Source organism: Pelecanus crispus, chromosome 11, assembly GCF_030463565.1.
Source record: "Pelecanus crispus isolate bPelCri1 chromosome 11, bPelCri1.pri, whole genome shotgun sequence".
Lineage (NCBI taxonomy): Eukaryota > Metazoa > Chordata > Aves > Pelecaniformes > Pelecanidae > Pelecanus > Pelecanus crispus.
In genome coordinates this window covers 32,735,871-32,763,741 of record NC_134653.1, presented here as the reverse complement: position 1 = coordinate 32,763,741, position 27,871 = coordinate 32,735,871, and the positions used below count along the sequence as shown (strand labels likewise).

General features: G+C 47.9%; 1 protein-coding gene across 3 annotated transcripts in view; it reads left to right on the top strand.

Annotated features, from left to right (window-relative positions):
* PITPNM2 (phosphatidylinositol transfer protein membrane associated 2) overlaps nucleotides 1-24,127 on the top strand; it is a 122,247-nt gene extending 98,120 nt beyond the window's left edge. The window contains exons 14-26 of one of the 3 annotated variants that reach the window (XM_075718128.1): nucleotides 3,544-3,719; nucleotides 4,112-4,282; nucleotides 6,968-7,117; nucleotides 12,160-12,324; nucleotides 14,225-14,428; nucleotides 16,271-16,419; nucleotides 19,255-19,371; nucleotides 20,119-20,235; nucleotides 20,635-20,783; nucleotides 21,467-21,616; nucleotides 21,699-21,882; nucleotides 23,152-23,280; nucleotides 23,557-24,127. In XM_075718128.1, the coding sequence (XP_075574243.1) occupies nucleotides 3,544-3,719; nucleotides 4,112-4,282; nucleotides 6,968-7,117; nucleotides 12,160-12,324; nucleotides 14,225-14,428; nucleotides 16,271-16,419; nucleotides 19,255-19,371; nucleotides 20,119-20,235; nucleotides 20,635-20,783; nucleotides 21,467-21,616; nucleotides 21,699-21,882; nucleotides 23,152-23,280; nucleotides 23,557-23,901 (2,206 nt within the window). In that variant the 3' untranslated portion in view covers nucleotides 23,902-24,127. The remainder of the gene's footprint in view (nucleotides 1-3,543; nucleotides 3,720-4,111; nucleotides 4,283-6,967; nucleotides 7,118-12,159; nucleotides 12,325-14,224; nucleotides 14,429-16,270; nucleotides 16,420-19,254; nucleotides 19,372-20,118; nucleotides 20,236-20,634; nucleotides 20,784-21,466; nucleotides 21,617-21,698; nucleotides 21,883-23,151; nucleotides 23,281-23,556) is intronic. The other 2 variants (XM_075718129.1, XM_075718130.1) reach the window with 2 other exon arrangements.
* Nucleotides 24,128-27,871: the final 3,744 nt, after the last annotated feature.

Sequence of the window (27,871 nt, the reverse complement as noted above, 5' to 3'; positions counted from 1 at the left end):
AAAACCACAATAAGCTTCTCGGCTATTTCCCAGCAGGTTAATAAAAGGCAATCAGTCTCTTGTTTTTACCTTATCAAAACAGCCTCCTGTATTACAGGAGAAAATACGAGTCATGTAAAAATGTGCTCTTTTTCCTCCTTGTTCTTGACCTCAGGAGCACGGACTCAGTTAAGGAAAGTGGGCTGGCATCTTGCTGCAGTTTTACATCCAGTTTAGAATAAGTGCTGGGCCTGGCATGGATAAGGGAATGCAGTTTGTTTCAAATAGCTTTGTCCTAGTCCCTGCTGCTCCACTGTGCCTGCTCCCAACATGAAGCACCTGGGGGGAGCCTGGCAAGGACTGTCAGTGTTCAGTGCGCTGATGGATTGGTGCACCTTTATATCTTTTAAGGTTTTATATCTTTTTTTTTTTTTTTTTTTTTTTTTTTTTAAAATCTGCCTTTAGGCCTTAGGTCAAAAATGGGTCTCTCCCCACAGCTCAACAGCCAGACTCCCTCAGGGAAAGGGGCAGGTTGAAGCTGCTGTATGAGCTCTCTCCGCATCTCTCCCCCCCGCTCCCTGGTGCAGGGGAGGCTGGGGTGCAGTGATTCACCTCTTCCCCTCGTGTGTGACAGCAGGGTGTCACACTGGGACCTGGCCCTGGACCTTGTGCTTACAGCCGTCGTTACTGAGCAGCACACTCATCAGCAGAATGCCCCTTCGGCCTCTCTGTCACTAAGTAATGATTTTTCCCGTACGAAAACTGAGCCCTGATGTGATGCGGCTTCACGCAGGAGATTGGCAGAACAGAGCCAGGTTTTCCTAATGAGCTCAGCAGACGGGCAAGCTGGCATATGGGGGCCTTTCTGTCCGTGCCGATTGCAGATTTCCACTTGTGCCGAAGACACTCAATTTTATTCATGTATCAGACCTACCCGCTTCCCTGGGATAATGCCCAGCAAGCCAGAGCAGCATCTGGAGATTACAGTCACACATTTATTTTTAAATTCAGTCCTTCTGCACAACTACATTATTTCTGGCTGTGCTGTACTTGTATTATTGTAAATGAGTTGATTTGCTTCTGAAATCCATAAGCTCTTGTTTAATTAATGCACACAGTACATCTGCTGCTTTTTAAAGGGAGAACAGGGCACTGTAGGTTGCTTGGAGCATGACAGATTCAGAGTTCCCCTTGGCTCTCATTTCTTTTGATTGCTAAAAAGACTATCAAGTTCCCAGTAAAAGGAGAGAAGCTGTCCAAATTGCTTAGCAGTATGAGTGCTCTCGTTCTCTTCTGTTCCCCCTGAAGAGATGCTGTGGGAAGATGGGTGGAATACACCAAAAAACCCTTGCACCCATCCTGCCTTAGCACATCTGCCATCAGGATAGTCTTTCCTTTTGAGCCTTCGTTTGAATGACGTTGCTGTCGCTCTGTCTTTGGCAAAACTGAACGTGTTCTAAATAACGTTGTATTCCTTACACACAGCAAACAATGCATTGCAGTCTTGTCAGCTAAAATAATTGTAGCTTCACTGAAGGTGGCTTGGTTTTAAACGTGTTTCAGTGTTGCGCCTCTCGGCAGCGTGATCTCGGGGAAGCTCATTCACATCACAGAAATGGGAACGCGCTCGTTTTAGCTGTCGCTGCTGTAACCTCCTGTTCCTCTCACTTTTGACATCACTGTTTTGACTTTCCATGATACGTATGTCTGGCATAAGTAAGCTTGTTATTTCCCTGCGGTTGGCAACCAGGAGAATAGTACTGTGCATGTGTGCACCTTCAGAGAATATGTGACAGTGAGGGATGAGAAGGATTTTTTTTGACATCCCTTGGGAGTGGTGGTCGGCAGAGGTGCTGTCTCTGGGATGATGCGTTATTTGCCAAAGCAGGAAAACAAAGTCCGAGTGAAACCCATTTTTCTTCGCAAATTTGTGAGTATTTGCAGCTGCTCATTTATTGAATGGCTATCCCAGAGGAGGAGTGTGTGTGAGCAACTGCTCTGGTGCTACAGATGGTGGGGAATGAGCACCCTATTTCCACGAGCACAGCAGTGCTGGGATGTCGCTGCCCAGTCGGGCAGCCAGCACGCTGTGTTCAGAAGTGGCCTTGATGAGCAAGTGCTATTGCATGCAGAGACACGGCAAGTGCTGGTGGCCACCTGGGATTTTGACTTGGGGCCACAGAGCTGGCAAGAGACTTGCATTTGCATCATCCCTGACTCCAGACCAGTAAACCTTTTATCCAACCCAACTGTTGTGGTATCCATTTATCCTCCATACTGTATAGAATCTGTTCAGATGCTTTTTAAAGTGTTTGCAAACACCCTGTTAAGTCACTGCTGGTACTCTGTCTTCAACTCTCCACTTCTAATTATAACGACGATAACCTGGCAAGGCTGCCATCTGAATCTGTAGAATCTGGAGAGCAGAAGAAATTGCAGCTTACTGCTTTTGGGTGGTAACAGAAGAATCTCAGAGACCCTTTTGTGAACCAGGTTATTAGTGTTACCCATCTGTCATTCCACTGTCTAATCCCAGATCTAGACTGCAAAGAAGCACAGCTTCCTAATGTGGGGATGGATTCCTGGGTTTTTCATCTAAGAGTTCCTGCTGCTTCTTCCTCAGTGTCTAAGCGATATGTGAATTTAAATCTCTGTGTTAAACCTGTGTATAGCCCAGCCTGCACTGCACACAGGTTCAATTTTACAAAGACATTTGACACCTGAAAGGGGTCGGGGGGGAAGCTAGACATGTTTTATCTCATTATTCTTTTTAAGTACAGTTACCTGGAGTTGTTGGGCTGGGGTTGAGAATTAGTTTGGTAGTAACTTGATGGATATGGCCTCATGGGCAGAAGAGAAGTAGGAGAGTCCTGGGTGCACAATAAATACAATTTACCATATGGCCACTGAGTTAATTACCCCAAATTCCCATTCCCAGTGAATGCCATATGCATGCATGGAAGCTGTGGTGCAAACTTGGTGCACAAGGATATTAGAAACCCTCTTGCAGATTTTGATCTTTCTTCTTCTCTCTCCTTTCCCGTTTTCTTTTTCCTTTTCAATCCTATAACATTTGTCCAACTACTTCCACGAGGAAGAAATGGGTAAGCACAGCTTTCCGTAACATTTGAGAATAAGGTGATGGAAGGAACTCAAATGTTGACAGTCAGAAAATGTAGCAGTAACGTGTGTAATGGAGTGAATCACTGTAAACCTTTTTCCCCTGCTTTTTTTCCCTGCTACTCTAGTAATTTTGGCTTGCTGGTTATTTTCTCTTGCAAATGACTGTTCTGCTAGCAATAACCAAGATTTTGACTCCTCAAAGGAAAAAAACATTTTGAGGAGATAGGAGTGTGTAAATGAACCCACTTGAAGCTTGGATTTGTACAGTCTAAATTATGCCAATGAAATGGGGTAATTTTGGGGGGGAATGTTTTACTGGCTAGTAAAACTACAGTCACTAAAGAGATAGAAATTATATTCACTGTCAATCACTTATCTGGCCTTCAATTATGAAAAAACAGCGTGAATAAAATTTTGACTTTCTTTCCTGTTCTTGTCCAGTTTACATTCTAGTGTGCTGAGAAATGACCCGGGATCCAGGCGATCAAGTAGCTCTACTATGTTGGATGGAGGAAATATTGGAAAGTTTGAATTTGAGATCACTGACTTCTTCCTCTTTGGTTCTCCCTTGGGTCTGGTTCTTGCCCTGCGAAAAACTGTCATTCCAGCTCTTGACAGTAAGTCCTGATGTAAACTGCTGAGCTCACTTACTGGATGGTGTAAGCACCTCCTGGTACAAATCCAGTAATGAGACAAACTGGTAAAACCCAAACATTTATGTATAATATTTATTGCACCACAATGAAGCAGATCATTGTGTGCTCTAGCCAGTACTGATTATACAATTTATTTGCAATGTACTTCCAAACATTAAAAATACTGGGCAATTCTTGAGTGTATAAATACTGTAATAAATTGTTTCAGTTGACTAAACTGGAAGATGAGGGAGATGATGAATCCTTAGCACTTTTTTTTAACCCAACAGTTGCCCTTTTTACAGACAAATATTTACAATATTCTAACAAATAACCTTTTGATACTTGAGGGAGTTTTTTCTTCATCTTTTTAGTCTTTCAGCTCAGACCAGCTTGTCAGCAGGTCTATAACCTGTTCCACCCTGCAGACCCATCTGCTTCACGCCTCGAGCCTCTTCTGGAGAGGAAGTTCTACCTTTTGCCGCCCTTTAATATTCCCCGTTACCAGAGGTTCCCACTGGGTGATGGCAATTCTGCTGTTCTGGGTAAGTCACTTCGGATCCATATTAGCTGTCTAAAGGGTTATATCCACACTTTACATGACATTATCAAAGCAATTGGGAATGACAAGAAAGAGAATTGGCCCTATAATGTTAGCTTTATTCCTGATTTACCAGAAAAGTAGTTTTCTTCCAACAAGATCAGTGCCTTGTGACCCGTATGCCCTTCACTTGTCACACAAAGGCCATCAGCTGCTGTGAGTCATGATGCAGTGACCTCCCTGGGAAGGTCCCTGTCTTACACCCAAGCTGGTGCTTGTGGTTGGGACTGAATGAAACATGATGAACTTGGCTGAGTTTAGGACTTTGTTTGGAGGGGCAGTGAAGACTGGAAGGAGCAGAGTCAACAGTGAGATAATGAGATGATTTACTTGGTTGCAGCCTGTGCTTTTTCATGGGACAGGCTACTGCAGATCAGTGGGCTGGTAAACAGTGCCTTGCCCTTGCCACCTTGCCAATGAGACACTCTGTCTTCCTAGGATACTTAGGATTCCTCTGCCATCAGTGGCCTCTTCACTTACTCTCCCCCAATTGCAGCAGTAACAAAGTCTAAAATGGCTGTGTGCATGCCCTTTTGTCTTACTGGGTTGCATTTGAAACAACTGTGTCTTGACCATGCCCTGCCTCAGCTCCCATTACATCAGTGCTCTTGCAGTTGATATAATAAAACAAATTATATTTCCTACCATCTTCACCTCACTTCTGTGCCTAGACTCTCATGGTCTGCTGCCATTTCAGTGGAGGCTCTCATTGCAAGGAGCTCTCGGGGAAGCTCACCACTGTGCGGAACTAAATTTGACCTTTCTGCTTCACCTAAAGCTGTGATTCCCTGCAGGGTCAGGGCTTTGGGGCAGGAAGAAAAATTGCACCATAATTTTTCCCTTGTTAGAGTTTGTTAGTCAATGGCTACTTAAAGCCAACATTGCAACTAAGTGTCACTACTATAAAACTAGATTTACAGTACACAAAAAAAAAATCACGCTGGCAAACCAGAGCAGAGTATCAAAGCCACCAGCTAGAAAGACTGGGATTTGGTTGTTGGTTTTTCCCCAAAGCTCTGGTAGCTTTCCATTTGTTTAATATTTGAATCATGCAGGACTAAATGAAGAGGAATATGTATCTAGAGATGAATAATTCTGGTGATACTCTGCATCATTTTTAAATTGAAAATGCAAAGCAGTGGTCTCCTATGTTTCAGTATCTGTAAAGATTGTATTGTAATTGGTGAATCTGGAGGTCTGATTTGTTAAATGGATATAAACTGAAACCCAAGTTTAATAAAGCTAATAAAATACTTTCTGCAGGCCCCACTCACTTGTCAAATTTAGCAAAGATCTTGCTACAACACTTTTAAAAAATGGATCCACCCACCATTTGTACCCAGTCCAGTTACAACAGCTCAGGGAATCTATATCAACTTAAAAAGCAATTTGATTTTTGGGCATATTCTAGGTATCAGCTGCAAGTGGCTGCTTAAAAAACAAACAAACAAAAAACCCTCGTAAACATCTTACCTTCTTCTTCTTAAATACATTTCAAATCCCCTGTTCTCACTGAAGCCAGAGGTAGAAACCCCATTGACACTGAGCAACCTGCGTTCTGGTTATCATTCTGTGCAACAGCAGGGATCTTATTAGTTTGCTGTGCCTCCTTAGACCTTTGAGTTGGCTGTGTTTAGAGAGACACTTGCTATGTAGCGGAGAGGAGTTAAACAGCAATTAGCTCAACTATGAGAAGGGTAGTGATTTCAAAACCCTCTCCTGGTTTGAGCCTTGTTATTTTAAGAGATGCTGCTCTGCTGTGATGAATAAAACTGACAAAAAAGCAGCTTTAAATTCTACTCTTGTGTAAGACAAAGCCCCTTCATTTGCTTATCATAAAGTAACAGGCTATTCCTTTCCATTAGAGTCAAAATTTCAGTGTTGTGATTTACACACTACCCAGAAGGAGTGTTCTAACCATGATCTGCAAAGCCGCTACTGAAGTTAGTGTTCACTGTAGGGCGCTCCAGAAAAGTTAATTGCTGCTATAATTAAGCTATGTGATTTGGTGATCAGGTAAAATTCAGGTGCTCAGTCATAATTAGTTACATACAAAACCTTCTGTAACACTGCTTGTGCATATTTCCTTGTGCAGCTAGCTAGCTTTTTTTAAAGTCCACAATTCAGAAAGCCTCTTAGACTTTTTTTTTTTCTTTTTCCCATCTGTATTAAATGTTGGGTCCCTGTTTCATTACAACCAACTTGCAGAGTGAAATCGCATTCACATCCCTGCTTACTCCTGTGCTTTGCACTGTGTAGGCTGTGAGTCTGATTCAAGTAAACCTCCCCTTACAGAATACTTTTTTTCCCCTCGTAGTTTCTCTGGATCTGCTGGGTATTTATGGATTTGGCTCATTGGAGAAGCTGGTTAAGAGGACTCCCTTTTCTTTTGTTGTTGAAATGCCATCGTTGTGCCTCTCCTCTGCTACCAGTTAATCTCTCTGATGTGGGTCTATTTGGAAAGTCACCCATGTTTTGTTTCTTTTAGTCTATTTGAAGGTTGTCTTTTCATTGAAGATTCATAGTTGAAGTGCTCAGTTGTAACTGTTTGTATGTTAACACTTTGTGGCCGCATGTCTGTTCTTTGTCCTTCTGTTTTGGTTTTTTTTTTTTCCCCATCTGCTTCTAGTTGAGACAATCCAGAACAATCCCATCCTCCTCATGGAAAGTAGCCCTCTGGGTGCTCTCCAGCACCAGGACAGCTTCATGGAAACAAGTATCCCCGTTCCCGTACTGAATTGGCAAGATGTTTCCAATAAAAGTGCTGGTTTTGCTGAGTGTGTGTAATCTACACTTTTGTATTGTCTGTGGTGTTGGGTACTTGGGGTGCTTTTGGAGATCATACTGTTGCCTCCTGGAGTCGAAATCTTCATGCTGTGTCTCAGGCTGTGCCACGTGAAAGAACCACTTGGGATCATGCTTGGGTATACCCAGTCTGGGAGACCCACTGTGCAAAAAATAAGTTGGGATTAGACTGTCCTGTTCCAGCGTTTGATGCTGGAAGGGGAGACTGCTGCCACGTACTTACTTTTTTTTCCATCTGTGGTGGCTATGCTGCTGGAAAGAGGCTTTGACACAGCAAGACAGTCCCTGGGTGGCCCTGCTTGTGCAGTATAGACAGTGTGCAGGATCCCCTGGGAATGGGTTGGTTGTCTGCAGCGTGTGTCTCCTGAGCAGTCAGCCACACTGCACTGTGGCCAGAAGTCTAGTTAATGCCGGTGTATGAACAGATTTTGTCCATTTGAGTATTTTGTTTGGACACCTCTTGTGGCTCTGCTGAATACAGCGAATGAGGCTTTCAGACCCCAAGGTGGCTATACGTGTTGGCTTTTTAAAATTAATTTCTCAACTTCTGCCCTAAAAGCAAAGTTTGATGCATTCGTTTTGCCTTATTTTCCATCATAAGTGCTGCATGGCCTCATTTATTCTGGTTGTGGCTGGTGCTACATCTGCGATTTTGATGAGACTTGACTTTGGTTTCATTTTTTCTTCCCTGTGTGTCTTTCTTGCCCGTTCTGACCCCTTTTTCAGTATTTTGCATTGGGAGCTTGGTTCTGCTGCCTTGTTGTCTTTAACAAGCTGACCCTTGCAAGTTTTGAGCAGTCCAGTTCGTTATGTGGTCATACAGGATGGCAACATTGCCGACTATTCCAGATAGTCTCTCCCTTTGTCTTTTGAAAATGTAGATGATTTTTAGGTATGCAGTTGCCATGTTGCCTGTGCTGTGATGTTCTGTAACAAAGCAAGGGGAAAGGATCTGCTACTATTAATTAATCACTTCGGGGGTCACTGAAATGCCATTTAACTGTCACCTGATATTTCCTGCTGTCAGGACAGAGCTTTTTACAAGCTTCTCTGCTCTTTGCCTTGTGTGTCAAGAGCACAATGTGTCCAAGCAGTGCTTGGCTTGACTGTAGCAAGTGCTGAATCCCAGTTCAGCCACTGGACTATGTGAAACTTCCGGAATCATAAAAACTTACAGACAACAGAAATCTGTTGCTCTTGATCTCAGGGTAGAGACTGCAGAGTGCCCAGCGCTGAGCCTACTATTCCAGTGCAAGCAGGGTCTGGCCTGTGCTGAGCAGCTGGCTGGCTCTCCTATTTTTTTTTTTTATTTTATTTTTATTGAACTTCACATATTTTTGATTGCTTTCAGTATTTCTCGCTTCAGTGCCACAGCTCAGCCTGCAAATAGCACATACTGAAATCTGCCATTCAGATACCCCAAGGACTTAATGCAATACCAGCAGTACGTTAGGAGGATGGCCCAGTGCCACTCACTTACTGGGAAACAATTAGTAAGAACATGATAAATGAGTCCATAAATTAAAAGGCACAGCACTGAAATGAGAATTAAAGATCCACAGGTAGGCAAAAAAAAAAAAAAGTGATTTTGCTTCTTATGTCACCTCTTCTGGCAGTGCAGTTAAATCGCAGTTCATCGCACTGGCGCGACGTGTGCGTGCTGCAGTTCGAGCAGCCGCAGGTCCTTTGCTGGGCGAGAGGGTGCTCAGGGCGCTGCTCGAGCCAGGTCTCCTCTTGCTGAAGCTTCCCCCTTCTGATAAAGTCTGCCCTCGGACACAGTACAAAGTACACTTCAGACAGTGCAGTAAATCAGTGGCACCTCTGTCCTTACACAGCGACCCAAATGAGCAGCTAATCCTGATGAAAGTCTTGCTACTGCTGGTCCTGGTCCAGCCATCCGACTTCATCCTGGGCTGGAAGTGCCCTGAGAAACCTCCCCACAACTGTCATCCCCGGGTGGCTGGGGATGCCACCTCTGCAATGCAGAAGACGAGGCCCCTAAGGAGCAGGAGCGGTTGCAGGTGCTGGGTCAGCCTGTGCCGGTGTGGCAGCATCTGCAACATCCCACCCTGGTCACCACACTCCCCGAGAAAGCCCCCTTGGTTTCAAAATTGCAAGAGCGGTGCTGCACAAGGGATGTGGTGCAAAGAATACACGGAGTTTAGGAAATAGGGGTTAGGGGTTTTTTTTCTGCAAGTCAGGTCCCAGGCTTTTATCTGGAAGTCGCTGTCACTGCAGCTTTGGGGTCGAGGAAGCTTGGCTGAAGGAGCAGTGATGCATAAAACAGGTTTTCTGTCTGCGTTTCCTGCCCTGCCTTTTCCTGGCCCTCATTTTTCTTAGTTACCATTCTTTTTCAGGATGTGTACCTTGGGAAAAGGGAGAAACACGAGAGCAACCTGAGTGGGCTGGAGCACAGGAGCGAGCGCTGCTGTCGGCAGCACTTTATCCCCTGCAGAGCAGAATCCTGCCATCAATGCAGGCAATACTAAGCTGAACAGTTCAGTAATGGTAGAACAGTTTAGGCTCTCATAGGAGTGAAAATTACTCCTGTGGCGACACTAGCTAGGATGGTGTTGGAAGGGCTGTTGAGGTTGGGTTTTGCTTTAAACTCACTGTATTCAAAAATCCCCAGTCAGGCCCAGGAAAGCGAGATTGGCTAAAAAAAGCAAGCCCTAAATACCACTGTCTCTTCCTTTATTTACTTCCTGCTTTCTGGGCCCTTGAAAAAGGAGATAAAATTCAGGCAGAGCTAAGTGAAGACACGCTAATGGGGCCGGAGCCATGATCAACCCAGGCAGCACCACATTTGGCCCAGCCTTTTCTCCTGTGTAGCATTGCTGTAATGCTCTTTAGCGTGTCTTCCAGCTGCTTCCTAATTCAAGCCACAGATGGTTTATATCTTATTTTTTATAAGTTATATTTATATAAAAGGAAAGGAATAAGTTCAGGCTTCACTGGTAGGTGTTAGTTATACCTGAACCCAGCATTTTTTCCTAGCGTAGCCAAAGCCAAACCTCTCGCTGTATCTCACCAAGTTCAGGGAAGCTGGTGGTCATCATCTGTGTTACAGCTGTGTTGGGGCACCGGCTTGATGTGACACAAGGGCATAATTGCAGAAGGATCTCATGGTCTGTATAAGCAAGGGAATTGAGAGGAGAGGGAGGGGTAACGAAGGAAGAGATGAGAGGGTTGTTCCAGGTCATGCAGCAATGGGAACGAGACCTGTTACCCTTGAGACCTTTGTGGGGTTGAATGCAGCTCCTGGCTTGGCTCATGTTCTCTGAGTACAGCCTCTGCTTGAACTGTGTCTTCTTGCTTGCGCTGGTGCTTTCTGCAGAAAGCAAGCCATGCTGGCCCGGTGGGGCTGGCTGGGTTGCAGATATTGGTAGCAGCCTTGACAGCCAGCAGCTCAAGGCAAGGTGAAAAGAGGAGGAAAGTGATGCTGGTAATGGCCTTTCAGGCACAATGTGGGCAGTGTGTGCAGCTCATCATCAGGTCAGGCTCCCGCTAGGGCTCAGATCTTGCAGTCCACGAAGCTTTTACACAGAGCAGCTTGTGGCCTGATTTTCCCTGCAGAGAACAGAACTCTTTTACCAACACTTAGCTACACATTTTCTGCTTCATACATTCCCTTTTCCTCCACTGCAGCAGGATTTGTGTGGGCACAGACACTGCTGCTGCGAACTGAGAGATCGGAGGAAGCAAATCAGTAGCCCCAATCAAAAAAGATTGATATTAAAATAAACCAGTTGCCAAAACAACGCCCTGTGTCAGCCGCATACTGGGATGAAATCCAAGGATATCTAAACTGGCTGAAATAGGCAGAGGATGTTGGTGCGTGGGAGTAATGTACTTGCGTTCCCCTTGGCATCTACTGCCTGGCCGGGCACAAACCTGTGCCCTGATACCTGGGAATAAAGTTCAGATGGTGTTGCTCAGGTACAGCAGGGATGGGCAACGTTAAAATAATAGTAGGTAGCTTTGCTTTTGCATGTTAGTGCCATACCAGTGCCATACCAGTGCTGTGAGGTACATGATATTGGCATTACAAACCCTCTGCAGTGCAGGATCTTGGGATATCCCACAGACACTTAATTCTGCCTTGTAGCACCCACAGAGGGGAGAAAACTGAAAGGCAGAGATTTTATCGTGACTTTTCAGCATCTCTCGGTTTGCCAGTCCTGAACATGTTAGGTCCATTTCCCTCCAATACATGTGTAAGGTCCATGTGAGCATGACTTTAAATTCTCCTTTTCTATATTTATGCACTAAAGGGTTAGGCCACACTTGGTAAACCTCAGGTTGGGATCTAAAAATCCAGACTTGCACGTTGTACAAAAGAAGCTCTGTTTTCACAGAGACTGAGTGCTCCCTGATCCACCAACACTGATTGGAGATGTAAGTGCTCAGCACCAGACTCCTTTCTTTCGATAGCCCTTACTTTAGTGTAACGAGTGTCGGCTGTATCCATTAGCAATAAAGTACAAGCTCAAATTTAGTCCCTGCCAGGCATGAAAATGTTTTCTTTATTTTTTTTTTTTGCATTAATGTTTCTATCTTGGAGATGTTTATTTAAGTCTAAACAGTTCAAGAAAACAAATATCCCCTTTCTAAGGTTGTTTTTTGTTCTTCTTACCTTGGTTATTTTGTCTTGATGTGAATATATGAAGTTGTGTATATTCACATCTGTATGTATGACACATGCTTCTGTTATTGCTGCTTGAATATGTCTGCCTGGATTTTTTCGTTGGGGTTTTTGATTTGTTTTTTTGAGCTACTTATTTTGCTTCTCTCAATCAAAGACTGCTCCTCCAGCCACGTCTCTTTGCCTGCTGTGGTGTTTGCTTTCTTTTCAAACCAGAGCTCCGATGATTTTTTTTTTTTTTTCATTCCAATCAGTTCTGAAAGGTTTTTGCATCTACCAGCCTTGTTTGCCTCCTTCCTCCCCTCGAGTTCATCTTGCCCAGCCTCTGTCTGTTGGTCTAATATTTTGATTTCCCTGTTTCAACTTTGTAGCAGATGTTGTTCAGTCTCATGGTGCCATCTTCATGGAAAGCGCGTCCCTGTCCACCCCTATTTCAGCCCCTCAGTTCAGGGGCTTCCGGAGAGCCAGTGAGATCAGCATTGCCAGCCAGGTCTCAGGAATGGCAGACAGTTACACTGCTTCCAACATAGCCAACAGTAAGTGTTTCACCCCTCCGAGACTACCGCTCGCTGCCGCACCGCTCTCTCAGCACCACGCACCGGGCCAGAGCCACGCAGCTTCTGTCTGTCTGTCTGTCTGGGGTTCTACTTTCTGTTTATAACAAAAAAAAAATTTGAATTATTCCGTCTTCACCCGGTTTTGTTGTAGTCAGTGCTGTGTGTTATCGTATCCCCTGGGGGAACAGATGATAATTTGATTATAATAACAGGGGCCACCGCTGTGTTATGCATGTTGGACCGTGCTGGTGATAAATTTAAAAAAAAAAAAAAAAAAAGGATAACTGAGTACCATTTGGCTGCTGTGTGTGGTGAGGGTTAATCCAAAGGGATGTTTCTGTGCTGCCATTGATAAGTCGTGCAGAACTGGCAGGGATCAGCATTGCCAGATTGATAATGCAGGATATGGTGTATGGCTTGATGCAGATCACTTAAATGTGGTCCACAAAAATGGGGACGAGGAAGCCCCCCTGTAATGCTGAAAAGGAAAATCAGGTTTGGGTTATTTATTACTTTGCATTAGCAATTCAGCTCTTCTGGAGCCCGCAGGGCAGCTCAGAGAGTCAGCCAGTTATGACCCATATCCCAGAGCCAAATGAGGAATAAAAGGGATTTTTTTGTTATTTTTCCCAAGACGTCTATAACTTCCCAGCTAATACAGTGGAGAACAAGAACCTTTGTTAATGGTTCAGCCCCTTCTTCATTTCAGCTGAAGTGTGAGATTAACAATCTGCATCCTCCGGGACCTCTGATAACTCAGACAGAAAAAGGCTGAAAACCGAACAAATTAAAAAACAACAACAAAAAAAACCTTCATCCCAAACTCTTGTCCCAGAAGGTGGCAAAAATTTAGAGATGCTCCATTCCCGGCACATTAGACTGCAGGGCTACAAACGACTCACTTCATAATTAATTGCTGAGGTTAATAACGCTCCCTGAGGCAAGTGTTAGTTGCTGAAGGTCAGGGGATGCTGTAACTTCTTGCCCTGTTTGAGGTGACGTTCGGCAGCAGAAATAAACTACCTGCGCTCTGACACATGAGGTTTTCTTTCCCAAAGCTCATCCGAGAGCTGACGCCGCGCTCCCTGCGTGCGTTTTTGTATTTGTCCTGGTAAGACATCTTGCCAAGCGCTTGCTAAATGCTGATCTGCTTTGGAAGAAGGCTCCTGGGGGAGAAGGTGTTTGTTTTGTGCTGGTTTCACACCCACGGAGAGCTGCCGAGCTCGGCCGGCCGGGAGGGGAAGCGGGGGGCGGCGGTTGTTCCTTATGAAGTGTTTACGCTGGGGCGATGCCTAAAGGTCCGCATGACGCGACGGAGGGATCCTGCCTCTGTGAGCTGACGGCAGGATCAGGCCCACGCAACGCTTGCCTCTCTCTGCTTTCCCCGCGCTCTCCTTGATTATTTAGCTTCTGGCTTGTGTAATTTATTCCTCCACGCACTTCACAGCCATCAAAACCCGTTTCTGAGATCGGAGAGGAAGAGTCCAGCCCCGGCGTGGACTGCCCACGCACCCTGACCCCGCGTGCAGCCCGCCCCAAGGGCTGTCGCAGCCCCTTCCTCCACCTTCCGAGTGCCGACGTGTCCTCTGAGCCCTGGCTCCGGCTTTGCAGCTCTTGCTCTCGACCTTAGTAGCGCCGTGGTAATGTGAAGCTGCGGCACTGAGGGTTGGGTGTGGTCCATGCTTATCCCACAGGGAGAGCCGGAGGAAGTCCGGGGGGGCACTGCAAAACCATGGCTCCCTCCCGGGAGCCCTCCCTAGGGTGCAGCTTCCCTTGCACTGTGAATTTCTGGAGGATGAAAGTGGTGTTGCCTGCAGCATGTGTGTGCTGTAATACTAAGTGTGATTTCTGCTTCTTTTTATTTTATTTTTCCTTTTAGAAACCAAACACAACCTTAATAATTGCAGAGGGTTTAGCCTTCTGTCCCAACTTGCCCTCCCTCACAAATCCCCTACCCAAACCTCATCCAAGAGACGTAGGCAGCATAAACATGAAATCCCTTCGAAGGGAAGAAAGCTCAAAGGGCCATGGAGTCAGGCTGCAGACTGTGCTCTTCGGATTCCCAACCTGGACATCAAGACAGGTATTCTGGAGACAGCCACTTCGGTCGACTTCCTTTGTCATTCGATAGTCACAGAACTTCACAAGAAATCTATGCGCTTTCACTGAGGCACTTGCAATTTCTGATTGCATTTTAACAAGTATTTCTGTCACTTTGCTCCAAAGATCGATCATAACACGGCTAACAACTTGGCAAGAGCAGGAGTTCTTCTGGGCAGAGCTGTGGGGATAATGCTTCTGCCTCCATCGCTGTCTTCTGAGCATGGAAGAGTAAATCCTGTCTGCTTCTTACAAAGAATCTGAAATTACCCAAGCTGGGGACTTGCATGAGAAATGAAAGGTTGGGACACGACCAGGAGCTGCCAATTTGGAAGACAGGGAGTCAGAAATGGCTGCGAGGAGGTGCCTGTGTGCGCTGGAAAAGCCATGTTGATTCGTCAACGCCCTCTTCCTCCTTCCCATGGCTCTTCAGAAAAGCAAGGGCCATTAGGATGGGGGTGGCCTGGGGGCACTTGGCACAGCCAGGGCTGGGCCATGGGGATGTGCTTGATGCCATAACCCTCTGCATGTTGCTGTGGTGGGAGCTTTGTGCAGGTCTCTGGAAGGAGCTGGTGGGTCCATTTTTTTCAGTTCAGCATCTGTGCTCGTCACCAGATAGATTTCCCTTAACAAGAGGGGTTGTTGGATCGTACCTTATACCTGGCAGCTTTCCTGGAAGTCCGTAAAAAGGAAACATTGTCACAGAGAAAAACCAAATCTGAGAAAGCCCTTGGTCAAAGCACCAGCTTGCAACATGCATGCAAACGCAGCTCCTCCTGTTGCTCTCTTGATCTGATCCATCTTCTCCTTCCGTTGCCGCTTTCCAGGCCAGAATGCGTAGGGGTTGAGGACCCCTCACTGCTGGGAAAGCAGCCCACGCCTTTGGGGTCTGAGGCTTTGGACTGAGACGTGCTCATTGCTAGGGAGTCGGAAAGGGCGCGTGCGTGGGTAGAGTTCGGGGCAGTACTGAAGTGTGGTGGTGTCCCATGGGTGGGTGAACAGTGGCTGTCGCTCACTTGTGTGCAAGTTGTTGACTCCCTGGGGGAGAAACTTTTCTGCATTGTCTGTAACCTTGCCTACCCAAGTCCCGGTGTATTTTTCAGTGCCACGTGCAATGGAGTCCTGGCACTCCTGGACACTTTTCTTGTCGGCCACTGCAGAGGCATGCTCCTGGGGACGCTGGGCTGGACGTCTCGGTTGCCTGCAGTATGGTAGCCCAGGAAGGCATCCAGGACTTGTTGGGAACTGCCAATCCCAGCACCACATGCTCTAGCATCCTGCCTTGTGGTGCCTTTTAGAATCTCACGTGGGCTCCCAGTATTCATATCCTCTTTAGTGTGGCCAATATCTGGATGCTAAAGAGTCTTTTATTCTTTGGTGAAAGCTAAAGGAGTTGGATGCGGGGCTGGAGATGGCCTGGGCCTGTACTGTGGTGAGCAGAGCACACGCCCCCTTCCTCCCACAGCTCCAGGGAGATGAGTTTCTGTCTTATGTTTTGGCACATGGATTCCCAGGCTTATTCCATGTGAGCCTTGGACCCCTTCCCCAGGGTCTGGACTAACGGCCAATTAATACCTGCCCTCTAGTGCCTTCCTATTTGCTTAAACAAAGGAAAGCTCAAATGGTGGTGCCCCTGTGTGTTCCTCCCTTGGTTTGAGCAAACACTGAGCCCTCGGTCGGTTGTTCCCTCTAAGCAGTGTGACCAGCCAGGGAGCAACCTCCCGGCACACCTGGAGCAAGGAGCCAGAGCCTCGAAACACCGTTTGTGGCGGAGACCGTGCGCGCCTGTGAACCCCCTTTGTCTGAATGAGTCTCTTGCTTCTAGTTGCTGCCAAGTGGTGGGGAACCAAAAGGATCGACTACGCTCTCTACTGTCCTGACGCTCTGACGGCTTTCCCGACAGTTGCTTTGCCTCACCTCTTCCACGCGAGCTACTGGGAGTCCACAGATGTTGTCTCCTTCCTGCTGAGACAGGTACAGTCGTTCTCCCTCCCCTGATCTCCCTTGGGCTGAAAAATATGTTGGGGTCTTTGTTTTTTCCACTGCACCTTCCATAACTTTTGTTGACGCATGGGGATGAAAAAATACCCTTTGCTACTGTAGATCCATTTTCTTCCCCTTCTTTTTGTCCGTCACCTGTGGTGTTAGCAGAGCTGCACACATGCAAACTTCATGGACGTGTGCTGTCACGCCTGGTTAGTTTGGGTCTGGGTTTTATCATCAGAGCAGGTTTCAGATGGGCTCACCAGGGAGCCATGGAGTGAGCCTAGGGCCATTTCCTATCAGATCACAGTGGCAAGAGTCGGTGGCACTTGTTTCTTGAAGTGAGCTGTTCTCTGTGTGTGCAAGTTTGGATCTCAAGTCTGAAACTTCAAGGAAACTTCTCGATGTACAAATAAAAATAGCACCAAATACAATAAAACCAAAGGAGAAGTTTTGTATAAATTTGACGTGAGTTGACAGACAGGGTTGGGCTCTCCATTTTGGCTTCCTGAGTTATTGTGGTCTCCTCTAGGAACTCAGACCATCATCACTGCATTGGGATTTAGCCTTCGATCCTCCAGTACAAAGCAGTTCTCCTGGGGCTGGGTAAATGGGGATTGCTGGTGTCTGGAGTCTGACGTCTCAGACTCTATCAACCTACATTTGGCCTGAGATTTAAATTTACTGTTTAAAATGTGTTTTTCCTAAAAGAAATATTTTTCCTTCAGTTCCTTGGGGATGAGGGGGAGTTATTTGCCTTACAAAGTATGAACCCCACAAGGAACGGTACTTAGAGCACAGAACAGGAAAAAACAAAACTAAAAGCAACTCTGTGGATTGTGTTGCCCGCTTCAGCACTTGGGTTTGCTTTGTGTTAGCTCAGCTGTTAAGCCGTCCCTGCTCTCTTCCAGCCTCCTCGACTGCAGCTCTCAATTATTTATGATTCTGTTGGCAAACTTTTGTTCAGTGCTGTCTTCCAAATAGTGTGGGAACCATAAACAACAGAGATGTCAGTGCTGGTGGCAGCTGAGCGGTAGCGATAATCCAGTGAAACCCTTTCTTCCTGGGCTGTATCTAGCCCAGCGAGACATCTCTGTGCTTGCATGCACCTTGCTGGATCAGCTGCTGTGAAACCCCAGCCCTGCATCGAGCTCAGCCTAATGGGGCTGGAGAGAGAGAGACAGACCTGTAATTGTGCGTGAGTGGGAACAGTCACGACAGTCTCATACACAAAATGCTCTGCTCAAGAAATAGCCAATTACTCGGGATTCAGCCCAAACCTGGGTCTGTAGCACAGCGTGGCGCTTCGTATCTTGTGGCTTGAGGTACCTCTCCATCCATTCAAAGCCTGCCGGTGGCTGCCTGGGTAGTCTGGCACCCCCCTTCTCTGGTGCCTGTCTCTACTCACTTATCTCCATCTTGAGACTGGGATTTTTCTCATTCCCTGTTGTCTTGCAGTCCTTCCAGAGCACCATGCCACTTCTTCCCCTAATAAGGACTTGTTTCTAATCGCCTTTGAAAGTTAGCTCTGGACAAAATGTAAAAGTAAGCTTTGAATAGTTTTAGCCTCCAAAGATTAAAGCTAATTAAAGCAAGCCTAGATAGGACTCGAAATAGATTCCTGATTTAAATAAGTTTCAGTAAAACTTGTTATTTTGTTTACCTTGGATTTCTATGAACTCCCTCCCCAGCAAGCTCATCCTCCCTAGGGTCCTTTTTCCATTTCCCTGGAAGAAAAACAGCTTCAGCTCTGCAAAGCGAGCTGCCCTCTGTCAGACCACCACAGCCTGGGTCAGCTGGAGAGCTGCTCACCACACAAAAATGTTCAAGACCTTGTAAAAGAGCCTATGTTTAAGAGGCTCCTTAATTTTTTGGAGGGACAGGGTCACTAAGGACTACTGCTGATTTCGGATTTCTCTGTGCAGGGTCACCTCCCAGTCTTACAGCAGTCTTTGAGATGTCCCCTCGCCTTTGAGGTCTGTGGTGTTATTCTTCCCTTTCCCTTCTAGAGCTTAAGAGCAGTCTAGGTAGGATCTAATCCTGCTTCTCCATCCCTGCCCACACCCTGGTGACAGGCAGGAATTGCCTCCAAAAGGCTGGCTGGTGGGCATCACCTTCCCCCTCTGATCCTTGCTCTGGTGCAGTGACTTCCCACCAGCACAAAGACCTCGAGCTCTGTCAACCTCGGAGATGAGATCAGGATGGACAGACACCCTGGGCACTGCCTTGCGCGTGGCCGAGCCGGACCCCTGCATGCCTCCGCCAGGGTCAAATCAATAGTTTTGTCTTCTCTCAAAATGAGAAGAGCAAAAGCCATGGGACAGGAGCAGTCCAAAATATGTTTAAATAGAAATAAGAAATGAGCTGAAGGAATGGTATCTGTCTGCATGAGGCTGGTCAGAGCAGCCAGTGCCAGATCTGTTGTGGGAAGAGCAGAGAATTTGTGTTTGAAGGAGACCGGTCCCTTGCAGACCATGGGAGGAGACTAATGAACACCTTGAGGGAGGACAGATAGCTAAGCGCAGAGCTCATCCTGCTGTGTTTGAGTCAGTTCTGTATCTCCTGACAATCTAAATAAGCCGCATCCCAGCCGGGATTAAGTCAGCGCTGGCCGCAGGCTTTGCTAGTTCAGAAGAGCACACTTGTCCTTGCAATTAAGGGAACAGTCTGTAAAACCTGCAAGCTGACAAGCCGAACACCCAGCAGGCAAACTCCGGCCGCCTCTGTCCAGGCATTGCCCTTACTTGGATGTAGAACAGCGTGGGCAGGAGGAGGGGGGTCACTGCACAAGCGGCTGATGTGTCGGTGGGATCTGTCCTCCCGCAGGTGATGAGGCACGAGAACTCAAGCGTTTTGGAGCTGGATGGGAAGGAGGTGTCTGTCTTCACCCCCTCCAAGCCCCGCGAGAAGTGGCTCCGCAAGAGGACGCATGTGAAGCTCCGGGTAAGGGTGTTTTGGGGCTGCGGCAGGGGGAAGCGCTGTTGTGTAGAGGGGTTTTGATTTGGGCTGCAAGAACGGCACTGAAGGCAGCCAGCGCGGGCACGGCTGTGTGTGTCCACAGCAGAGACAGAGGCTCGCGTTGCGCTGCTGGTATGTATTAGCGATTATATCCTACCTATATAGCTGTGAAAGAGTGCCCCAAAATATCTGGACCGGCAAGGTCTCTTCTTGGCCTTGAGTCTATGTAAAATACCGAAAGCATTGGCTGCAGGTCAGGGAAAGAGGTGGAATGTCTTTCAAAGTCCAATAATGCAAGTTCTCTGCTTGGTAAACGCCCTTCGCTCCCAGGAAATGTCTTCAATTCCCGAAAGAGGGCAATTCTCTGTTAGAGCTGAAACAACGTCAGCAAATTTCTCTGGCAGCTGCTTGTATTGCCTCTTAAATCCAAAGTGTAAGAGTTAATAGACAGTATCAGAATTGCATGTACAAACTGCTATCGAAATTGGCTCTTCAGCCATATACGCTCAAATCCACCCCGTCAATGTGGGGCACGGAGTCTCACCTCCGCCACATGTCAGATTCTTCTCTAAAGCTGAGAGCTGTGGGTGGAGGGGGTGGGGAGTGGCAGAGAGAAACCCATGCTCCAATTTGTCTGGTTATATTTGGGATTTCCCTGTGAGGCTGTCCATCACTGCAAACTTCTTTCTTTTTTTTTTTTTTTCCCCCCTCTTTCCCTCTTGACTTGTGCAGAATGTTACAGCCAACCACAGGATAAACGACACCATTGCTAATGAAGATGGGCCCCAGACCTTAAATGGAAGATTTATGTACGGTCCGTTAGATATGGTCACACTCACAGGAGAAAAGGTAGTGTCTGCTCTGGGGGTTGCGCACCATGGGGTGAAAAGTGTGGAGGACAGGGACAGAGGCAGTGCTGGTCGGTGCTCCCTTGGTCCCTGGATGGGGTCTGCTACCTTTGCATCTTGGCCAGGTTCCCCTGCTCAGACTTGTGCAGTGCCTCCTACCAGCAGCGGCGTTCATCATGGAAGTCTTTCCCCCCAAGGCTGGGTTTCATTCCAGCGTCCTGATGTTTGGGTGCTTCTCAGCTCATATCTGTGAAGTGCAGAGGGTGGAAGCAGGACCCAGCCCTGCTGCCATCCAAAGGCACTTGGGTGGAAGGTCCCCGTGCTTGGCCTGTTCTACTCATCTGTGTCTTTAATGCTGTTGTTGACAATGCTGGCCTTGACAGACTTGCTGTCTTCCCAGGTGGACATTCACATCATGACCCAGCCACCGTCAGGAGAGTGGGTTTACTTTGACACCGAGATCAGCAACAGCAGCGGCAGGATTTCTTATGTCATCCCTCAGAACCGGCGCCTGGGCATTGGCGTGTACCCTGTCAAGATGGTGGTCAGGTGAGGTACCGTGGGGTGCCAGGGCTTAGTTTGCAAGAGGAACAAAAGGGGAATCTGATGACTGTAGAAAATGGTCTCTCCTTCTGGGGTGGCTCTGATTGTTGGGTGGGTTCAGAGCCTGGTTTGCCAGCAACAGAGACAGTCATTTGTACTCTGCAGCTGTAAGAGGAAGATCCACGTTTTATTCTGACTCCTACATCATCAACAACATGCAGGAGCAGGCCTTCCGCACCGCAGATGCATGGCCTTGTGGTCATCTGCAAAACTGCACGACTGTGTGTATTTTGAAGACCATAAACTTGTCCTTGAGGGACAGAACTTGGTACTCGTGATAATTCACCGCCCAGGGGCTCCAGCTCAGCTCCAGTTGCTGGTGTTGAGCTCTGGAAGGGGGAGGAGAGGACCATCTTTTCAGTGGTGAACCCAGCAGTGGTTTTCTGAGGATATATTTTTTTTTGAAGTTGCTGACACCAGGGCTCCAGAGTGCTATTTGCAGACCCACTTTAGCACAGAGGCCTTCACACAGTGCCTGTCACTGCTGTAAGTGAGGGTGGCATTGTTATTAGAGGCTTTGGGCCGGATTTGGGTGCTGCTTTGGGCTTGTGATGCATGGCAGGACTCAGTGATACCTCCTAAAAGAACCTCTATATCTTGATGCCTGTAAATACCTGCATCCCTTTCAGGGGTGACCACACATATGCAGACAGCTACATCACAGTCCTGCCGAAGGGGACGGAGTTTGTGGTGTTCAGCATCGACGGCTCCTTTGCAGCCAGTGTATCCATCATGGGCAGCGACCCCAAAGTCCGCGCCGGAGCGGTTGACGTTGTAAGGTCAGCGTGAGGGGATGGGGCAGTTGTTCTGTTTTACCCTGCTCTAGGTCTGCAATCCGTTGACTTGTGGCTTTCCTTCTAGGCACTGGCAAGACCTCGGCTACCTCATTATCTATGTCACGGGCCGCCCCGACATGCAGAAGCAGAGGGTGGTAGCGTGGTTAGCACAGCACAACTTCCCCCACGGGATCGTCTCCTTCTGCGATGGGCTCGTTCACGACCCGCTGCGGCACAAGGCCAACTTCCTGAAATCCCTCATCACAGACGTAAGCCTGGGTCTGCTGAAATACGATCGTAGCACGGGTTTAGATTGCTCCTCGTCCAATTGCCCCTGTCAGCACCAGTCTCTTGGCAGCAATGTGACCCGCAGTGGAAGATTAATCTGTTCATTTTATTTCATCCTTTTACTGCTCTACAAAAATGTCTACGCTGTTAAATCGTGTCATCTCTGCATTGCTCCATTTCATCACTGGTCCTTCTAACGCTAAATGCCTAATGAAACAGACAGCCATGCCTCCTCTTCCCCACGCAGGCACTTTTTTCACCTGTTTGGTGGCTTTCTGGCTGCCTGTGGTGAACCAGCAGGTCTGAGAGGGCATGGAGCTGCTGCAGAAATGGCCTTGCAGCACGCAGCCTTGATGGGAAACTCCACAGAGCGTCTTCCCAAGCATTCGACCCCAGGGAGGTCTTAATGCTGCTCAGCACAGAGCCTTAGAAAAGCTCCAGATAAAACAAGATTTTCTCTGTCTGGCAAGCAAAGGAACTGCCAGTGTCCCAAGCGCTTGTGCCCTGCCTTGAACAGCAGCGAAGCCCATCGTTAACTCCCTTGGAGTCTCGTTTCAGCCCGAGTCATGGTGGCAGGAGCAGCTGGCCCTTACTCGCTGCCTGCTCTCCCTTGTCCTCCGGAAGAACAAATTTGTGACCAGGGCCAGAGACTTCCTCTCCAGCTCCCTGGCCTGCCTTCAGCACCGGGGGCAAAGCCGACCGGTCTGTGGTGGCACCAGTGTCCACCCCTCCCCTGCCAGCCCCCACTTCAGCCCACTAAGGAAGGGGTTGGCCAGGAGCTGCTCTCTGCTCAGAGTAGAGGCAGACGAATCCCTGAAAAGCAGCATGTTCCTTCTCCCTCTGCCCAGCAGAGTTAAAGAGCAGAATTGCGTGCGGCAGCGTGGCTGGCGGAGGGGAACGCTCCCTGCTAATGGTTACTGCATGGGGAGTTGCAAACGGCTCCTCTCCCCCAGTGACAAGTAGGCAGTGAAGTGTGCGGCGTCCCTGCCCCCCGCAGACCTCGGGGAAAGGCCGTGGATCAGCAATGGAGATCCGCTTTCGTATTGTCGTTACTCCTCTTGTTCTGGCCTGTAAACATCCCCAGCTCTGTTAATTAGCGCTTTGCACAGCGGTGCATTATCCAGCTGGGAACTTACATAAGTTATTGACCTAAGATTCCCACAAATGCTATTTAAAAAAAAGAGCCCTGCCTGTTGAGCAGTACGGGGTGCCCATATGTTCTGACTGCATGTTGCCTTCTCTCCCCGCAGCTCCACATGAGGATCCATGCGGCATATGGATCTACTAAGGACATCTCTGTGTACAGCTCCATCAGCCTTCCGCCCACGCACATCTACATCGTTGGCCGACCCACCAAAAAGCTGCAGAGCCAGTGTCAGGTAGGAGTCAGCTTGCCCGAGCCCTGGAGGTGCTGCCAAGGGCCTCCCGTGGGAGGGCGGTGGGAATTTGGTCACCTTAGAACTGGTGACCGAGCTGGTGTTTGCCAAGAGGACAGGAACTGTCCCGCAGACCAGGACCCATCACATCTGGGCGGCTCCACGTCTTGTACGTCACCTCAGAGGACCTGGTACAGCAAACGCGTTTGGCTGCCGGTGGCTATCAGGGAAACATGTCCCATCCCTCTAACGCCTGCCCTCGTCCCTCTTGTCTCGCAGTTCATCACGGAGGGGTACGCAGCCCACCTGGCCCAGCTGGAGTACAACCACCGCTCGCGCCCCGCCAAGAACACCACGCGCATGGCGCTGCGGAAGGGCAGCTTCGGGCTGCCCAGCCAGACCGAGTTCCTGCGCAAGAGGAATCACCTGCTGCGGACCATCTCCTCCCAGCCTTCGGCCACCGGCGGCAGCGCCGGCCACCGCCCCGAGCGCACCCAGAGCCAGTCCGACAGCGACAAGGAGAGGGACAGGGAACGCAGCCAAAGAAGCATGAGCATCGCCACGGGGTGCTGGGGCCGGAGCACAGCATCCCGGCTGGAGTCTGGCCTCTTGGGGCAGAAGTAGCCAGGCCAGAGCCAGTGACTGTCGGCTGCAGCCACCGGAGGAGAAAACAAAAGGAAAGAGGGATGAGGCCGGCGTTACGGGCTGGAAGGGTAAATATGGTGCTACTCTAATAACATCATGGTATTCTGGGAAGAGACAGGATGTTTCCCGCGCAGAACGTGCAGGCCTTGCAGTGGGAGCGTCAGGTTTGTGCAGCGTGAGCCCAAGCAACAGCTGGAAATTGGTGGGGGGGGAAGTCTCCAGGTCAAGATCGCGCTCTCTCCTGCCTCCTTCTCTTATCCAGGTTTAGCGACTGTAAATACGTGCCTCCTCACCTTGTTAGCCATCGCTCCAATATGCGTGACCGAGTGCTGTCCTCAGAGCCACAGGAACAGGGGATGAGGCTGGGGGAACTTGTTCTGGGTTGTCCCAGGAGTCAGACTGAGGTGTTCTGCCGGTGCCGGCACGGGGCAAGTTTGAGGTTCGATGAGCGTGCCGTTTCCGCAGCACAGGCAGCCCCAGGCGAGGGATTTATCACGGGCTGTGCCAGGCAGAGCAACCGAGAGCTTGACCTGTACAAAGAGCTTCAAGTTCAGCCACTTTCTCAAGGAGTACGTGCAGTGGCAAAGCATATAAAGATGTATCGATGCTGTTGGTAGAGGCAGAACGTCGGCAGATTCACGCCCAAGAAAGTGGGGTCGTTATTGTTATTACTGTTATTTTTTAAAGAGACCTTTTAGAAGCCGATGGAATTTAATGCGTTGACCTATTAAAAGAGGAATACAAGCTATTTTGTTTGAGCTGTTACAAACCTCAGACACTTAATTTGCTGTTAACGTCTCCAAATATTCTCGCTATATATTATTTCCAAAAGTAACCACCGTATATTTGGAAGCAGCTGAAGGCACTCAGCAGCTAGATTGCATTGCAGTTCTCATCCAAATGCAGGGTCTGACTCTCTCAACACCCACCTCTGAGACATTTTTCTTCTTCCCAGGTTCTCTCCGAGTTCAGTAGCAGCTTTCATGGGAACTAGACTCGCTTCTTTTACCTGTAGTTACTGAACTGTAAAACCTCATTGTTTTTTGCACTGATGATTTTTAGAATGGAAACCTGTTACCATCTCATGTAGCTACACCTAACTGTTTGTAGTGCATGACAATGAAATATTGCTAAGCCAGGGTGTGTGTGTGTATATATATACTTATGTGCATATACATATGCGCACACACACATATATATATGTATATGTATATATTTAAAAAAAAAAACCAACTGTGCAGAAGTTTTTCCAGCAGTAAGGAGACTGTAAGGAAGTGTGCCAACAATGTCAGGCAACCTTAAGAAAAGGCCATATCTTAATTTTCTTGGTGTGTTTCTCAGTGGACGTGCCCGAGCTGATGGTTTGTGCGTGCTGGAGCGAGGCGGGGCTGGGCGCGTGGCAGAGGGGAGCTGCCGGTGCGCAGGGCGAAGCGCTCGCTGCTGGCCGGCACCCCCGGTGACACCGAGACCTGCGCGGTGCACGGTACAGGAACGGGAGTGCGTCGCTCTGCAGCAGCGGAGGAGACCAGTGCCTAGAGCGAGGGCTTGCCCAAAAGCCCCTTAGTCCTGTTCCTCCCGGGTCAGCCTGGCCCCCGGTGAAGGGCCCGGTTCCCTCCTTGCACACCCCTCCCGGGGCAGAGGGGCGTCCGCCCCGGGGGACCCGGGGTGCCCATTTACAGACTCCAGTTGGCCTCTTCACATGGAGATTTTATAGTCCTACCGAGCTCCCGACTATGTGTAACCCCGCTTTCCCCCACCACACTTTCCTGTCTTTATATCACTTTCTACTTCTGAGGACCTTGTTTATAACAAAGAATTTTTTAGACTGGCTGCTTCATTTTATTAACTGTTTCAATATGAAGTGCAGGACGGCCGCACTGAGACACACAGCACTGTGAACGCTGCTCTGCTAATTGGCTCTGGGCCACGGTAGGCAAATCTAACTCATCAGACATCCAAGGTAGATCTCACGTGTTCGTGGCGCTGGAGGGTCGAAGCGGAGGCAGAGGAGGGACAGTGCTGAGCTGCCAACGGCATCCGAGCCGGCGGAGCGCTCAAACCGAACTGCCCGCCCGCCGCCCAGTGCATCTCCCACGTCTTGCAGCCTGACTGCAAAATGTTTAACCACTTCTCTTTGATAATTATCAAATTACAGAATGTATCTGATGACTTTTGTTACCGAAAACCGACTTCCCTTTCTGCCGACTCAGCTTAGCTCTCTCTGAATGTACATCCAGAGTTTACTGGGTTTAAAAACAATGTGAATTGTCCCAGCTTTTCACTAGTCGAGCGTTCTATCGAACGGATGCCATCTGAGTAGGAAGCCAAGCCACAACCCATCCTGTGAAGTCACCAAACCACATCACAAAATAATTTCTGCAAATTTGGATATGGCCTTTGCAAAAATCCAACTTTCCTCCCAAGTCCACAACCGAGGCATGATCTGTACATTTTCCAATGCTGATGAGATGTTCACATTTTCTTATGTGTAGATAGTGTAAAACAGAGGCGAATGTAAATGTTCAACATAAAAAGTGGATATATAAAATTGAAAGTTATTTATTTATGTAGAGGAAAAAAAAAATGTCTGGAGGGACTGGAACCTTCAGGGTTTATTAATATTTAAAAATGTAGCTTTTTGTTTCAGGCATTATGTACAAAGCAATTATTTTATGGACCAAGTTTAATGTAACTGTCAATGAATGCAGAAGTGCAATATTATACTCACCTCTCCGTCACTTCACGTTTTAAACGGCTACTAACCAGTTAGACTGACAATCATAGCACCTCCGTCCTCATCCTTTGTTGAGCTTCTTGAAACTTGTCCGGGTCCTTTCCCCGGCCCCCCCATCTGTTGCCATTGTACGGATCCAACACGGAGAAGCAATTGTAGAGAAGCAATTGTAGAGCAGGACCTTTTATTGCTGCAATAATACCAGATGAGGTGGGTGTAGTTACCAGGAAATACGCCAATAAGTTTTTCTCCACCGATTCAGTCCGTCATAGTCTACATCAGCCTATCCTCAGCCGCCCCCATCTGGCACTCATCTATCTGAAGCAAAGATCAACGTGCTACTCACTCAAAGAACAATAGCAATAGTTTAACTCTGTGTTTATAACCTGTTTGTTCCGAGCTGTTTTGGAGAGCAATGCATGTGACCCGATGCCTTTCCACATGTATGGAAGAGGATCCGTTTGGATGCAGTGAGGGAAAGATGAATGTATATTCCATCCTTACTAAAGGGGCACTGTCAGGTTAAAAACCTAATTTATCTTTGTTACGAATAACTTGTTCGCTTCAAAATGAAAGAATATCAAGTTTCTTGTACTCCCTAGCGCCCGCCATTGTCGGGGCAGCCATCGGCGCGACCGACGATAGTCGTGCTGCTTCTGCTGCAGCCCACGTCCTGTTCTCGCACACTAGCACAATACAGCTCGTGCTGCGCAGGCTGCCTCAGTCTTTTTTTTTTTTATTTTTTAATCGTTTCCATGGGAATTAAAGTCTGCTGTGGAGCTCAGATTTTTTATAAAAAAGCAGCTTTTTGTATTACTGCACTATTGGGCCAGACTTTCTACCTGACGCTGTCCCTTTCAAGTCTTTTAAAAATAGAGGAGCCCGTGTGTTCCCTCCGAGTCGTTTCCTGGGTTTGCTAGATCTGCTCAGTCAGACGAGGCGAAATTCTAGTACCAAAAACGTTTACAGTGTCCGATCCGCGAGCCGAGAGCAGTAACTAGCCAAAGGGTTACTAACAAACTCCCGCTCCGCCCAGCAGCCACCGTGCTTGCTGTAGCAGCCCCTTCTTCAGGTATCGCCACTGTTTGCTGCATTTCCTATTAGTTCTAGAAGCCTTATGGTCCCTTCCCTGTCCTTGGCACCCTCTGCCTGTTGATACCCTCGACTGTCAATTTTATATTCCAACGATGTTAGTTATATTTTATTTATAAAAAA